This window comes from Natrix helvetica, assembly GCF_964273705.1.
Source record: "Natrix helvetica genome assembly, chromosome: W".
NCBI classification, from domain to species: domain Eukaryota; kingdom Metazoa; phylum Chordata; class Lepidosauria; order Squamata; family Natricidae; genus Natrix; species Natrix helvetica.
Genome location: NC_138555.1, coordinates 559259 through 575134, shown reverse-complemented (window position 1 = coordinate 575134; position 15876 = coordinate 559259). Strand labels below are relative to the sequence as shown.

Here is a 15876-nt window from a genome sequence, read left to right as displayed (position 1 = left end):
CACCAATGCCCTGACGGTCAACGGTGGCCTTCAGGTCAATCAGGAGGTGCCATTCGGGAGCTTCTGTGGGCCAAGAAGGGGGGAAGATTCCACCTGGAAGTGGGGGGCTTCCAGCCCCAAAGCAGTTCACCCGGGGAAGGTAGGAAGGGGCACCTGGTTCTCTGGGCAAACAGGAGCGGTGGGGGGCAGCTTTGGAAAGCAACCCCTTCTGGATGGAGTCCTATAAAACGGGGTCCACAACACACTCCCAGGCTGTGATCTATTCGGAGCAGGGCCGCGGTAGTGGTGGCCGAGATGCACGCGTCCTTGTTTGGCTCATCCATCACTGGCGTGGAACGCTTCCCCCTACCCAAAGGTTGGCACCATGAGCTCAAAGGTGGGAGGGGGGGGACCAATGACTGGATGACCCCCTCCCACCTCTGAGGGTTCTTTGTGGTCTTGTATGGACTGTGGAGGTCAGAGGAAGACCCCTTCTTGCGCATCCACCCCATGTCCAGACAAGACTGGAGTCAACTGCTCCCAATAGGGGACCTTGGAGTAGCTGAGTTCCCTCCTGTCATCCAGGTGCTACCCAAGGGGGGGGGGGTCACAGGTATCTCTCGACTTATGTCCGCGACTGAGCCCAATGTTTTTGTGGCTAAGGAAACAAGGATTCCGTGCATTTCTGGCCCGCTTTACCACCTGGCGGCCTTTGCTTGTTAAGCGAATCACTGCAGTCGGTCAGCGAGTCAGCTCAGTGGTGTCCCCGTTGGTCAGAAGGTTGCAGAAAGGGTTCACATGACCACCATCCCCCAGGACACAGCGACCGTCATAAATATGCGAAGGGTCTGAATTTTCATCAGACGGCCACAGGGATGGTGCCATGGTCCTAAGCATGGAAAACGATAGTCAATTATTACTTTTTCCAGGGCCGTAGTAACTTTGAATGGTCACTAAAGGGAACCATTGTTAAGTCAAGGACTAGCTGTTCTTTTGGGAAAGCTTGGAGAATCAGAAAACTCCCAGCTGATGGGTTTAATACCTATTCTGAAAACATGGTCGTATTGTGGATTGGTCACGTCTTGCCAAATTATCTCTTTTCTGGCTAGTTAGTAGATTGGAGGTATGCATGCTTACGGATGTAATATATCTTTGATTTCCACAAAGCAGTCAACAAGGATTCTGCGTGGCCTTCTGACACGAAGCTCGCTACGTATGGCCTGAAGAGCTTTCCTCAAGGGTTTGTAACAAGCCTGTCTTTAGCCAGGATTTCCCGCCAGCTCTCCACCTAGGACCTGGAATACGGCATCCCGTTTTGGTCCACACACACACCAAAAAAAAGAAGAAGAAGAAGAAGAAGAAGAAGAGACGTTGAGACCTTGGAAAAAGAAGAGAAGAACAACTAGGAAGATTCAAGGACTTGGCTTGCCAGAAGGTCGCGAAAGGGGATCACGTGACCCCAGGTCACTGCGACCGTCACATTCGGACCACGCGACGGTGGGGATGCTGCAACGGTAAGTGGGAACCACGGTCTGAAGCCCCTTTTCTTCTTCTTCTCAGTGCCGTTGGGACTTTGAACGGTCACTACACCAATGTTGTAAATCGAGGACCATCTATATAAGGCAGGAGGGTCAAACTGGATTTCTTCGAAGGGCGGATCAGCATTGTAGTTCTCCTCCGTGCCCCGTTTTGGCTGGCAAAGTGCTTCAGGAGCCTGTTTTGGCTGCCAGAGGCACCGTGGGCCGGTCGTTTGCTATTTTCAGGCCGGTCCTGCAGGCCAGATTTAAGCACGCTGTGGGCTGGATGCAGCCAGCAGCCCTTGAGTTTGACACTCTTGGTGTAGGGGGTTTGAAGCCTCCTGAATGCAGTGGGTAGAGATTGGAGGTCCGGCCACCCCAGCTTTAAAATTTCTGCACTCTGCTGCCCACCGATATATCTGCCTTGTTGTAGTCAGCATTCCTTTAAAAGCATGACTTTGACACTCACACTCACACACAGACACGTAAAGCAAAGGCGACACACCACCGGTCCAAACCCAAAAAGGTTGTATTTGAAAAAAAAAAACCCTTCAAGTGTCAAATTGCACACGGATTCCTTCCCCGCAGGGCAAGAGGAAAGCCGCGTTCCCTGAAAACTGACAACAGAGCGTCCCAGAGCAACAGGCTCTGGGCCTTTCCCAAGCAACCAGCTCGGGTAGGGCTGGAGGCCGAGCGAAAGAGGGGCAGGGAGGGGGAAAATAGAGAGGGGCGCTCCGAATCCAGCCAACCGACCGGCATGTCCTCCTCCTTCAGATGTCCTTGGCTTGCCGGCGGAAAAGCTCCGCGTAGATGCCGCCTTTTCGTAAAAGCTCCGAATGGGTCCCGGCCTAGGGGGGGAAAAAAAAGGTGGGTTTTGGGAAACCGGATCTGGAAAGCGAATTCGCAAATTCCCGGAGTCACAAGCCCAGAATTGAAGGGGAAGGGGATTGGACCCTCCCACCACTAATGAGCGAGACTTTTCTCTTGTTTGGTTGTGCTGAACGGGGAGCTGACAGTGTCACCAATGGCCTTGGTGTCCCGTTAAACAGCTCCCCAACTTCTACGACGTGGGCCGTTTGGAAACAGGGGCCTCCTATGCAACAGGAAGCTCCATTTTCGCACTGAACAGCCACTAGAGCAGGGGTCCAAAACTCCCGGGATGTGGATTGGTATCGGCCCATGGCCCGCAAGCTCCATTTGTGCACGCTAAACAGGGACTTGAACAGGGGTCACGACCTCTGGGCTGTTTGGAAACTCCTGTCAGGCCTGCAAGCCATCTTTTCTTTTTTGGGCCTGCCCCACTTACTACTATTCATGTTCTATTGTGGGAAAATGGGAGGAGGGCTTATACAGAGTTCGGTGATACGTAATAATAATTCTTTTTAGAAGGCCAAGGTCATCCTTGTTTCTGGACTGGCTGGAACTGGATGGGTGGAAGCTGCCAGCGTAGCAGGGGAAGATTGGACCACGTGATGGACTTGTGGGTGTGGGAGCATGATTTTGAACTTTTAACTGGGTGGGGAAAAACCCAGGAAGCTTTCAGATTCGGGTTTTCCCAGATGGGCCAACATGGCTCTTTTAATCAATTGGAACTTTGAGGAAGCTTTTGCCTCGGACTCTTGGATGCTATTTGGAACCCTGACAGCTCAATTTGTGCATGCCCGATTGTGCGGGTGCTCACGCAGGAACCCGTTGCTTACGCGGAAGCATTCCCGCTCTCCACCCACCCTCTGCTCGGCCGCAAAGCCATAAAGGTCTGGACCGCTGCACTAGAGCACTGTTTTATCTGGGAAGAAAGAGGCCAACGAGGAAGTACTCAGGTAGAACGGAGAGTAGGACTTAATCCTAATTTGAAGGCTCAGCCGACAGATTCTCTTGCTTGGGGTTGAACTAGAGGACCTCTGAGGTCTCCTCCAACTCTGGGATGCTCTGATTCTGTAAGGGTCTCCTGTTCGAGCAGGGGATGCAAGCACCCGAAGGTAAACCATGTGACCACAGTGATAATGTTGGATCTGTGTGAAAAATGGTCACGAGTCATCCACTAATGAATTTTGCCCCATTTTACGACCTTCCTCGCCACTGTGAAGCGAAGCCATGAAACTGTTCACTTGGCACCCACGTGAAGTGGATCGGGGTCCAACCCTTTGACTTTGCTTGTTGAGAGGCTGCAAAAGTGAAGGAGCCATCTGAACCCCGGGACGCTGCGACCATCCTAAACACGACTCAGCCTTCGAGCCCCCCCCCCCCCGATATTGGTCAAGTGACTGTGGGTATACCGCGATGGTCATTAAGTGTGGGAAAGGGTCCTTTTTTTCAACGACGTAGTGACTTTGAATGGCCACAAAATGAATTGTTGAAAGTCCATTCCTGGCCGTAGTGCTTCTTCCAGAGCGCATGTTCCCAGCCTCGGCACTCACCTCCGCCACGCGGCCCTTGGATAGCACCACGATGATCGAGGCTTCCTTGACGGTGCTGAGCCGGTGGGCGATGACCAGCACGGTGCGGCCGGCCACGGCTCGGTTCAAGGCCTCCTGGACCACGTGCTCTGACTCAGCGTCCAGGGCGCTGGTGGCCTCGTCCAGGATCAGGACCTTGGGGTTCTTGATCAGCGCCCGGGCGATGGCCACCCGTTGCTTCTGTCCCGCTGACAGAGTCACGCCACGCTCGCCTGGGCAGGGGAAAAAGAGGGAGAGGCCGACATGAGAACAGGGTGTGTGTGTTTGCACGGGCCGAGGCATCGCAGGATGGTAAGTTCCACGTTTTGGGAGAGAGCGTAAAACGGACCCGAATTCCACAATTGAACTGCAAAAAGCAATCTGCATGGTTCGGGTAAAAAAAGTAGAAGAGAGGAAAAAGGGGAAAGGAAAAAGAGAAGAGGAAAGGAGAAGAGGAAGGCAGGGAGAGACGGAGGAAGAAAGAGAGGGAAGAGAAAGAAAGGAAGGAAATCGAGGGAGGAGAAAGGGAGGGAGGAAGCGAGGAAATGGGTGTAAAGCAAGAAAAGAGTGATAAAGGGGAGGGAAGGAGAGAAAGAAGGAAGGAAATGGGAAGGAGGGAGGAAAAAGGGGGAAGGAATCAAGGACAGAGAGAGGAAGGGAGGGGAGGAGGGAGGGAGGAGGAAAAGGAAATGGGTCGGAGAGAGTGATAAAAGAAGGGAGGGAAGGAGAGAAACGCCAGCAAAGTGAAGGAAGGAGGGGAAAGGAAGGAAGGAAGGAAGGAGGGAGGGAGGAAGGAGGGAGGGAGGGAGGGAGGGAGGGAGGGAGGGAGGGAGGGAGGAAGGAAGGAAGGCCACCTGAACTGCCAGATGCTTCCCTCACCCACAGTCGTGTTGTATCCATCCGGAAAGCTGCGGATAAACTCGTCGGCATTGGCCAGCCGGGCAGCCGCGTAAATCTCCGAATCTGAGGCGCAGGGCTTGCCGAAACGGATGTTCTCCATGATGGTGGTGCTGAACAGCACTGGCTCCTGAAACAGAGACAGGCATGTGTGTATGCGTGTGTGTGTGTTAAGGTCAGTGAACAAGATGTTCGTTCCTTTGTACGACTTTTCTCGCCATGGCGGTTAAGTGAATCGCCGCAGCCGAAGCTAGTCATGCGTCCCTGAAGTGAATCACAGGCCTTGTTCAACGAGAGCGGCGGTCGTTAAACGAACCAGGCTTCCCCCTTGTCTTTGCCCAATGGAACCTTGCCGAAGGGGGATTGCCTGACCTCGGGACGCTGCAACCTGTCGTAAATACAAGTCGGTGGCCGAGCATCTGAATTTTCCATCAGGTGAGCCTGGGGATGCTGCAACTGTCACCAGTGTGAGTTGGTTGCTTTTCCTTCCCATTCCGCCTGGCCACCTGACTTCGTACCTGGTTAATGAAGCCGATGACTTCTCCCCGGAGCCAAGAAGCGTCCAGGGTGCAAATATCCCGCCCGTCCAGAAAGATGGTCCCCTTGGTGGGTTCATAGAAGCGCTCCACCAGAGCCGCTACAGTGGACTTCCCTGAAGGACAGAGAGAAAGAGAGAGAGAGAGAGAAGATGCCGGGTCGGACACGGTCCAAAGGGCCCTGTCTTTGGAGGAAGAGCAGGAGGAGGAGATGGAGGTGGGGGAGAGGGAAATTGGAAAATGGATGGGTGGGTGGATGTGAAGGAGGAGGAGGAGGAAGAGGGGAAAATGTCTGTCTGTCTGAGAAAGGGCAGGAGGAGGGAGAAATGGATGGGTGGATGGATGAGAAAGAAGACGAAGAGGAGTGGAAAATAGATGGATGGATTGATGTGAAAGAGGAGGAGAACCAGAAGATGAGAGAAAGTGAGAGAGAGAAAGAGAGGGGGAATCTGATTAGTGGAAGAGGAAGGGAAGAGTGAATGTGTGTGTGTGTGAGAGAGAAAGAGAGGGGGTTCTGATTAATGGAAGAGGAAGGAAAGAGTGAGTGCGTGACTGAGTGAGAGGGAGGGAGGGAGAGACGAAGGAAGAGAGAATAGATGATAGAGATGAGATTAGAGAGGGAGATTAGATAGAGACAGACAGACAGATAATAGGTAGGTAGCTAGGTAGATGATTAATAGAATAATAAGGTAGATGATAGGTAGATGATAGGTAGATGGAGGAATGAATGGAGGAGGAGGAGCAGAGGAAAAGGATGCATCCATTCAGCCAATTGCTGTTTTCATTGCATGGGGGAAATACAACTCCACACTCAGCAAAAGGATCAATCCTGGGAAGGAGGGCAAACACGGAGTGGACAAAGGAATACGAATGAAATCGTGATAAGGGATCGGAATCCCCCCACCCCCCCGCAGAACAACTGAGCTGGAGGACCCTGTTATGCAAAAAAAAAAGAGATATCCTTTGCCACTATGCCAAATTCAAAAGACCCAGTGCCCCCCGCCCCAAAGATCCAGCCCCCCTTCTCAGGCAAAGGAGGGAGCCTTACCCCCGCCGGATTGCCCCACGATGGCCACCGTCTTGTTCGCGGGGATGGAGAGGTTGAAGTTCTCCAGGACTTTGTAGCCCGGCCGGGTGGGATAACTAAGGGGGGGGGGGTGGAGGGAAGAGAGGTCATCAGGGCTAGGGGTGAGAGCTGAGGGCCACCACCCCGCTTTTACCCCCTTCCCAAATCTTTCTCGCACCAAGGACCGGTTTTGTCCAAATAGTCTGGGGCCTGGAAACCAATCCATGTCCCAGAGGTTGGGGACTCCTGGACTAAAAGAACTTCTGAGGTCCCTTCCAGCTCTATTCTGATAGATTGCTTGAGCAGGGGGCTGGACTAAATGATCTCCAAGAGCCCTTCCAACTTTGTCATTCTATCATTCTGTAAGGGTCTTCTGCTTGAGCAGAAGGTTAGAATTCCTTCTTTCTCCTTCTTTTCCTTGCCTTCCTTCTTTCTCCCATTCTTTCCATCTTCCTTCTTTCTCTTTTCCCCTCCTTCTCTGCCGTGGTCTGATCGCAACCGGTTCGCACACACTGGAGCTGAGTGGGCTCGTGCTTACAGCTCCTTTTGCGTGTGGCGGTATTCACATGCACTGCTGCGTTTGAGCAAGTGGCTGTTCTTCATACATGCAACTCCACTTGCATTGAGTGGCGGACACTCACGCGAGCAGCTCCATTCGAGCAAGTGGCAAGTACTCGCACGCACAGCTCCATTTGTGCCAGCAGTGACAACTCGCACGGAACCATTTTCCCTCCCTGCCTCTACCGCTGGCCCACAAAAGTTGGGAGCCCTGGCCTAAGATATTTTTTGTAGCCCATTGTAATCTCCCCTCGCAACCCCTGAACCTTTCGGTTTTGAGTCTCACCTGAAGGTCACATCCCGGAACTCGAGATGCCCGTTCAGCATGCTGCAGGTGAGCATTTGTCTCTCGCACAGAGGGGTCTCCGGCGTCATGTTCATGAACTGAAACACGCGAGCCCCGGCGCTCATGCCCCGTAAGACCTGTAGGAGTGAAGAGAGGGGTGTCGAGGTACGAGCTGTCTCGTTCCTAGGCCCTCCTGGGAAACGCCAGCTCCAGAGCAAACACTGTGAGTATAGGCGGTCCTCAACTTGGCGACCACAACAGCGCCCCTAATTTACATGGAGAGAGTCCTTAAGTGACCTTTGCCCCATTTCGACAAATTTTCTTGCTGCCTTTCGTCAGTGAACCACTTCAGATGTTAACTTGGTCACACCAGTGGTGGGATTCAAATTTTTTTTACTATCAGTTCTGAACATGTGGCTTGGTGGGTGTGGCAGGGGAAGGATACTGTAAAATCTCAATTTCCTCCCGATCAGCTGGGACTCGGAAGGCAGAGAATAGATGGGGATGGGGCCAGTCAGAGGTGGTATTTACTAGCTCTCTAAACTACTCAAAATTTCCGCTACCATCAGAACCTGCTGAATACCACCTCTGGGTCACACAGTTGTTAAGGGAATTGGACTTGCCCTTGGACTAAGGTTGCAAAAGGGGATCACAGGACCCAGGACACTGCGAAGTTCATAAATATGAACTGGTTGTCAAGCTTCTGAAGATAAATCGTGCAACCACAGGAATGCTGCAACAGTTGTGTGAAAAAAAATAACTTTTTTTCAGGGCCGTTGACCCCGGGACACTGCAACAGTCACTAAATGAACTGTTGTAAATCGAAAACTACCTGAATAATGTCACCAAGGATCTCAACTGCCCACCTACCTGTCCAAAGAGCACCGTCATGCTGGTCATGGAGCTACAGAGAAAGAGAAGCAGATGGCTCTCAAGTCCAGCCAGACAATCCGCTGCCAGGAGACGGGATGGGATGGGGACGGTCTTACCGTTGTACCGTCTGGGAGGACACCAAAAATGACATGAGGTCGCCTGGCGTCATCTCTTGTCCGGCCATGAGGGAGCCGCCTACAAAGATGGTGCCGAGCACAATACCTAGGAAGGAAAATGACACAACTGTAGGGCAAACTTCCCCAAACTTTCTGGTTTTGTGGAGGGGATGATTCCGTGTATGCGGCAGGCAAGTGTGCACAACTCTATTCGTGTGGAGCTTCACGTAAGAGAGCAAGTGCACCCGCTTATACGAGTGGAATCTCACATGCACGACCCTTTGCTTGTGTCTTCTGCCACCCGGTTTTGAACAGGCTGTGGCCCAGCACTGGCCTGCGTCCCGTGGTTGGGGACGTCAACCATTTACTACCAGGCCCCGGGCTAATCACCACTATGCCACATAAATGCCTCACCAGTGCATCGTCTCTGTGGGCGCACAACACACACTAGCGTCGTCTTGGGCACTCACAGCCACTCACACTAGCCTCATCATGGGCGCTCGTAGCCCCACTCATGTGAGCCTCACCACTAATGTCGCAGGTGTTCATGCGCACACGAGCACATGCGCTTGCCCCTACCGCTAAATTATCCCCCTTCCCCCTGCTCCAGGCCACCAACCCGGAAAGGTTGGGGAACTCTGATCTAGAGGTAGTGTCAGACCTGCAGCCATATTTTCTTGTGGATCTTTGGCCTGCCCCACTTTCTATCGTTCTACTATGCCTTTTCTATGGTGGGGAAATGGGAGGGGGGATTGTACGGAGTTAGATGATATGTAGCCATAACAACATTCTTTCTAGAAAGCCAAGGTCATCCTTTGTCTCTGCACCTGACAGGAACTGGATGGGTGGAACTGCCAGCATGGCAGTAGGAGATTGGACCATGGGATGGGCTTGTGGGTGTGGGGGGAAAGATCCTGAACTTTCAACTGGGTGGGGAAAACAGGGAAGCTTTCAGATTCGGGTTTCTCCAGATGTGCCAACATGGCTCTCTTCATCAATTGGAACTTTGAGCAATACTTTGCCTCGGACTCTGATTTACTTTCGGATGCTATTTGGAGCCCTGACAGGTAGTCCTTGACTTACAACACTTTGTTTAGCGACTGTTCAAAGTTACAACAGCACTGAAAAAAGAACCGTTTTTCACACTTATGACCTTTGCAGCATCCCCGTGGTCATGTGATGAAAATTCAGACGCTTGGCCACCGGTTCATATTTAAAACCGTCGCTGTGTCCTGAGCTCAGGCGACCTTCTGACAACTGAGGTCTATGGGGGGAGCCATATTCACTTAACAGCCGGGTTACTCGCTTAGCAACTGCAGCAGTTAACTTAAGCACTGGGGCAAGAAAGGTCGTATAATGGGGCAAAACTCACTTAACAACAGAAATGTTGGACTCAGTTCTGGTTGTAAGTCTAGGACTACCTGTACATAGCTGCCCACATAGAAGACATTCATCTAAAACAGGCTGGACACAGAGTGTATCCTGGAACGTCCTAGTTGCTGTGACAACTGTGCCCCGGGAGGCATCCAACGCAGCCGACGCAACGGGCCTCTACTCACTGTTGAGAGCCATGTTGGAGAGCCCCTGGAAGAACGCAATGCCCAGGCCCAGGTTCATGTTGAGGCGGCTGGAAATGTCCACTTCAGTTGCATATTCTCTGCGAGGAAAAGAAAGAGAGAAATGGAAAACCCTGGCAGGGTCACAGCATGGCCTATGCCAGGGGCACCGAACGTGGGCAAGTTTTAAGATCTGTGGACTTCAACTCCCAGAATTCCACAGCCAGCAAGGGTTTACCAGAAAGGGTAGGACAAGGACAAGAACAAATGTGGATAGACTGCTACCTTTGTTGATAGGGAAACTCTATTAGTAGATGGTGGGTGTGCAATGAACATAAAATATCACATTTTTAATAGGGTAACTTTATTAGTAGATGCTGGGTATTTAGTAAACATAATATATCACATTTTTCGATAGGGAAACTTTCTTAATAGATTATGGGTATGCAGTAAACGTAATATTTCTTGACTTCAACAGTGAAAAAAATTGCTGGCTGGGGAAATCTGGAAGTTACAGTCCATCCACAAGTCTTAAAAGCCTTAAAAGTGTCCTTCAAGAGAGTGGGGTGTGGAGGGATGTCCTTTGCGGTACTCACTCAACCTCTTTGGGTTCCATGGCAAAGGCCCGTACTGTCCGGACGTTCCCCAAGGCCTCATCTGCCACAGCTGTGGCCTTAGACACCTGCGAAGGAAGGAAGGTCACACTTGGTGGCTGGCTGAGTGTGGAAATTGGCTGCAGCCAGATAGAACATAGCTACAACAGAAATACAGGTAGTTGCTGACTTACAATAGTTCATGTAGTGATCACTCAAAGTTACAACGGTTGTGAAAAATGTGCCTTAGGACCATTTTTCACACGATCTTTGCACCATCCCTGGGACCAGAATTCGGATGCTTGGCAACTGGCTAATATTTACAACAGTCTGAGTGTCCTGGGGTCATGTGATCCCCTTTTGTGGCATCTCTGACGACAAGGAAGACAGATTCACTTAATTGCATTGCTAACTTCCCAGTTTCAGGGATTCCCTTAACAACTATGGCAACAAAGTTTGTAAAATGGGCCGAAACTCACTTCACAAATGTCTCACTTAACAACAGAAAAGTGGGGTTTAATTGTAGTCGTAAGTTGAGGACTGCCTGTAGATGCGGAACTTAACCCAAAGGAGGACTAGGAAAAGTGAGGGCTGTGTTGAAACAGAATGGATGAGATCATAACTGAACATATGACATTTTTGATAGGGAAACTTTATTAGTAGATGGTGGGTATGCAGTGAACATAATATATCTTGACTTCAACAGAGTGAATTGTGGTAATTGAAGCCCACAAGCCTTAAAGGCCGCGCGGGCAGTCTCGGGAGTCTCTGGCTACTCCCACGTAACACCTCTCCTGCGCGGGCTGCACTGGCTACCTGTGGCTTTTCGGGTGCGTTTCAAGGTGCTGATTATCATCTTCAAAGCGCTCCATGGCACAGGACCTAGGTATTTGCGGGATCGTATCCTGCCCCATACATCCCTTCGGCCGATCCACTCTCACAGAGAGGGACTCCTCCGGGTGCCATCCACTAGGCAGTGCCAGCGGGCGACGCCCAGGGGAAGGGCCTTCTCTGTGATGGGCCCGACCCTCTGGAATGACCTCCCCTCTGATATCAGAACCACCACCAATCTCCGCTCCTTCTGTAAGAAGCTTAAAACCCACCTGTTCAATTTAGCCGGCCTGGCCTAATCCCAGTTTAGTCCCTCAAGTCTGCATTTTTAAATTTTAGGGGTTAGTTTTAGGTTGATTTTTAACTTTTATTATCTTGTACAGCTGTTAGGTTTAATTCGATTTTAAGGGTATTTAAGGGTATTTATTTTTTGTATCTGGTTTTTAATGAGATGCCTGTACACCGCCCCGAGTCCCTTTCGGGGAGAGGGGGCGGTCTATAAATCTTGAAAAATAAATAAATAAATAAATAAAGTTGCCAAGGACACCCCTTTACTAGAGAAAGCAGGACTTGAATGCAAAGAGCTCTGGGCCTCTGGGGAACGTTCACAATCATTCACGCAGGTTACTTTTCCCTACCTGTTCTTGGGCTTTGCGGGAGAGCCTCCGAAGAGAGGTGCCGAGAAAGGTCCCGATGCCCACCAAGAAGGGCATCACCACTACAAGCAGCCCGGTCAGCTTAGGGGAAATCATGTAGAGAGACACGAAACAGCCCACGGTCTGGGTGAGGCTGCGCAGACCCTGCAAGGTTGAGGGGGGGGGGTGGAGAGAGAGACAGTGGCATGAAAAGAGGCACTCCGTTAAAGAGGGAAGCCCCCCCCCCGCCAACCCTGTTTGTGCAAGAGGGCCTTAAATCACCGCAGGATTGTCCCCAGCCCTCCCAACTCCCTGCTGCCCCCTATGAGCCAAACCTGAGAGATGACCAGCTTGAAGGAAGATTTGAATTCCTGGATGTCGGCGGTCAGGCGATTCACCAGGTGCCCCGTCTGATTGGCATCGAAGAAGGCTATATCTTCTCTTGGGGAAGGAGAGAACCAGCGTTACAGGGCCTCCAAGGTCCCTTCCAACTCTGGCCTTCTAGCAATTTTGTAAGGGTCTCCTGCTCGAGCAGGGATTGGGACAGATTCTGATTCAATGCCCAGTCCCCTTTGGACCTGGCCACCCATTTCCACGGCCGTTACCGGAGGAAGGACGAGAACAGCTGCTTCCGCATACTGGCGGCAACCTTCTCCCCGATCCAGGACAGCAGCAGGATGTACCCGAAGGTTAACGCACCCTGCGGCCACCAAAAAAAAGAAGAAAAAGTTACTTGTTGCCATCGGGAGTTGTGGGCTGCCAATTCTGATGTGGAGCATTGATGCACTCTACTCCCCCGATGGGGGTGGGGTGAGTTTGGGGGGATTTTGACACAAATAGAATCCGGCCCCGGGATTGAAAGGGGGAAGAAGATCACCTGAAGGCCGTAGATGGTCAGCAGGCGCAGGGCTGGCTCACGCACCATGCGCAGGTAATCGCCCACCCGCATGTGCTTGGCCACCACGTTCACCATCTGGCCCAGCAGCAATGGGATGTGGATGTTGAGCATGGCCGCCCCAAAGGCAAACTGGAGGGAGGGAGAGAGAAAGACTTGGAAAAACACACCACGGGGGGGGGGGGGGGGAGGCGTCACTGAGAAACTGGGGGTTAAATAGGATTGCTGGAAGGTCAGCTGGCAGCGTACATTGGCCAGCGCAAAAAGCTCCTACGATCCTTGGTTGTATAAACATTCCCTTCCTTCCTTCTCCCATTCCTTCCATCTTCCTTCTTCCTCCATCCTTCCATTCCCACCTCCCTCCCTCCCTCCCTCCCTTCTCCCATTCTTTCCATCTTCCTTCTTTCTCCATCCTACCATTCCTTCCCTCCCTCCCTCCCTCCCTCCCTTCTCCCATTCTTTCCATCTTCCTTCTTTCTCCATCCTACCATTCCTTCCCTCCCTCCCTTCCTTCCTTCTCCCATTCCTTCCATCTTCCTTCTTCCTCCATCCTTCCATTCCCACCTCCCTCCCTCCCTCCCTTCTCCCATTCCTTTTCTCATTCCTTCCTTTCCCCATTCCTTCCATCTTTCTTTCTCCTCCCTCACTTTCTTCTTCCATTCCCTCCTGTCCTTCCTTCCTTCTTTTCCCACCTCCCTTCTCCCATTCCTTTTCTCCTTCCTTCTTTCTCCCTTTCCTTCTTTCTCCTTCCACCTTCCTTCCTCCTCCAGGGTCCCATTCAACTCTATTCTAATTGTATTTCCTTCCACCCAAGACTTCTCCTGAGTGACAGGCTACGCTGGCCTGTCTCCACCCTCCCACCCCGCTCTTAACCACGGGGCAAAGAGCCTCACCACGATGGCCGCCATCACTGCCAGTAGCTGAGGGCGCAGGAATTTCCAAAACATGAGCCAGTTGAAATCGGGCTCCTTTTCCCCGGGCATGCAGACCATTTCCACATTGGGCCCTTCCTGACAGCAGGCCCTCTTGCTGAAGCCGGCCCCCAGCCCCACCAAAGCCGGCCCTGCCCACAAGGCCGCCATCCGGCCCAGCGGGACGAGGTGGCGAGGTAAGACCAACAGGACAGCCGGGGAGAGCTTGGGGGCACTGCGGGGAACCCGGCGGAAGCAGGACTGCCTGGCATGGCTTCCGGAGTGCCTGTGAGGAAGGGAGAGGGAAAGACACACAGTCACATACACAAGTTGTGAGAAAAGACGGGCACCCTCTCCCCCATCTCAAGAGAGATGGCTTGCAAGGGATGGTCCCCGGGCATCCCACCCGCCCAGGGATACCTCAAACCAAGCTTCCCACCCTCAATCCACGCCGGGGGCAGGTAAGGGGTAGCAAGAGCATCTCTCTCTCCGAAGGAGTCAATGCATTCTACCCGGAAGGGGTCCTGGGTGTGGCGTTTTCTGGTTTTCTTGAAGAAGTTTCATGACCCAAACTAGGGAGGAGAAGGAGGAGGAGGAGGACTGTGGGGTTTCAAGAGAAGGATTGTGCCGACATTTCATGACCTAGATAGGTAACATCATCAGTGCTCGGAGAGGAGGAGGAAGAGGAGGAAGATGGTGTTCTTGGTGCTCTCTGAACTAAGTGGTTTTCTTGCAGACGTTTCATGACCCAACTAGGTAACATCATCAGTGCTAAAATAAAGGGGGGTTTGAAGGGAGGAGGAAGGAGGGAGGGAGGGAGAAGGTAGTGGGCTTCTTGGTGCTCTCTGAGCTGGGTGGTTTCCTTGCAGACATTTCATGACCCATCTAGGGAACAGCATCAGTGCTGGAAAGAAGAGGAGGAGGAAGAAGAGGAAGAGGACGACGATGTTGCCCAGTTTGGGGAATGAAACATCTGCAAGAGAACAAAGCTCAGAGACTGTTGCTTTAAGGAGGATACTCTCCAAAGCACAGCATTCGCTCAGTGTCTTCTCTGTCTCACTTGAAAACCAGCAGCACCGGAGCCTAGAAGTCTGGCCTAGGAATGACAAGAGTTGGAAGGGACCTCGGAGGTCATCTAGTCCAACTCCCTGCTCCAACAGGAGAGCCTTACAGAATTGTAGAATCAGGGAAAGGACCTCGGCAGTCATCTAGTCCCACCCCCTACTCATTGAGCATGCTTAGAGACTCATCTGGGCAGCTTACGGGAATGTTCACTAAACCATGATTTAAGTTATTTGCATGGCCTATCACTGTGTAATCATGGTTTACTAAACATTTCCGCGCACTCAACAAGTACTGGGCGGGACTAGATGACCTCCCAGGTCCCTTCCAGCTCTTGTCCTTCTATGATTCTGTAAGGGTCTCCTGCTTGAGGAGGGGCTGGACTGGATGACCTCTAGGGTCCCTCCAAATTCTATTCTGAACGATTGAGCTGTTTCACACTAGAAGCAGATAAACAAAAAAAAATGGGATAAACAGGCTTTTCCAAGAACCGACTTCCAAGGAAAACGTGGGAGGGGGGGGAGAGGAATCCCCAATGGGGAGGTGAAAACCACGCAGTTGCGCATGCGCAGTCGCTGTCTTGGCTCAGCTCCTCCCTTGGCAGGAGAAAGGGGCGAAAGTGACTTTCCCTCCCAGCGGCGTAGAGGGGGAGAGCCGAGCCTGGCCGGAGCCAATAGGAGAGGAGCAGCAAGAGGAGGAGGGACTACGACCCCCGGCATGCCCCGCGAGGCGGCCTGACCTCCCCGTTGCGGTTACCTGGCAACGCCCGGGGCCGGCAAGGCGCCCTTCATGGCCGCCTCGGCGCGGGGAAGCCGCTGGCCGTAGGGGGAGCAGCGGCCCCCGGCCAGGCCCGGCCGCAGCAGAGCCAGCCGGGCCAGCAACATAGTGGCGACCGAAAGCGGCTCCCCTCACGCCCTCACGAACCGTCGGCGCCGCCCACAATGCCCCGCGCGGAGAGAAAGGGGCGTGGCCGAGGCGCGCGAGACGGGCAGGCGCCGAGCACGGAGGCGCGCGTGGAGGAGCAGGCGGTGGCTCCGCCCACCCCCCGCGCAGGCGCCGAGCGAAGATCCCATCGGCTCCGCGCCCGACAGGCTGCCCGCGCAGGCGTAATGAGTCGTGACGAGGCTCTC

The 15876-nt window shown here is 52.6% G+C and overlaps 1 protein-coding gene across 1 annotated transcript; it reads right to left on the bottom strand.

Annotated features, from left to right (window-relative positions):
• Window positions 1-2007: 2007 nt before the first annotated feature.
• Window positions 2008-15799, bottom strand: LOC309400656 (mitochondrial potassium channel ATP-binding subunit-like). Its single transcript, XM_081969232.1, has 16 exons — window positions 15503-15799; window positions 13667-13970; window positions 12756-12905; window positions 12484-12578; window positions 12214-12319; window positions 11882-12043; window positions 10416-10501; window positions 9823-9920; window positions 8264-8369; window positions 8145-8178; window positions 7275-7411; window positions 6413-6507; window positions 5347-5480; window positions 4811-4958; window positions 3914-4164; window positions 2008-2344 (listed from the first exon to the last, which is right to left on the bottom strand). The coding sequence occupies exons 1-16, from the start codon at window positions 15628-15630 to the stop codon at window positions 2267-2269; spliced, it is 2112 nt and encodes a 703-aa protein (XP_081825358.1). The 5' UTR covers window positions 15631-15799; the 3' UTR covers window positions 2008-2266.
• Between the last annotated feature and the right edge of the window lie 77 nt (window positions 15800-15876).

Excerpts from the sequence above, each read along its gene's own strand:
- LOC309400656 (XM_081969232.1), bottom strand. The coding sequence starts at position 15,630 with ATGTTGCTGGCCCGGCTGGCTCTGCTGCGGCCGGGCCTGGCCGGGGGC. Across the intron at positions 12,579-12,755 it reads TGACCATCTACGGCCTTCAG|GGTGCGTTAACCTTCGGGTA; the intron begins GTGATCTTCTTC and ends TGGTGGCCGCAG. Across the intron at positions 4,165-4,810 it reads TGGATACAACACGACTGTGG|GCGAGCGTGGCGTGACTCTG; the intron begins GTGAGGGAAGCA and ends TCCCCTGCCCAG.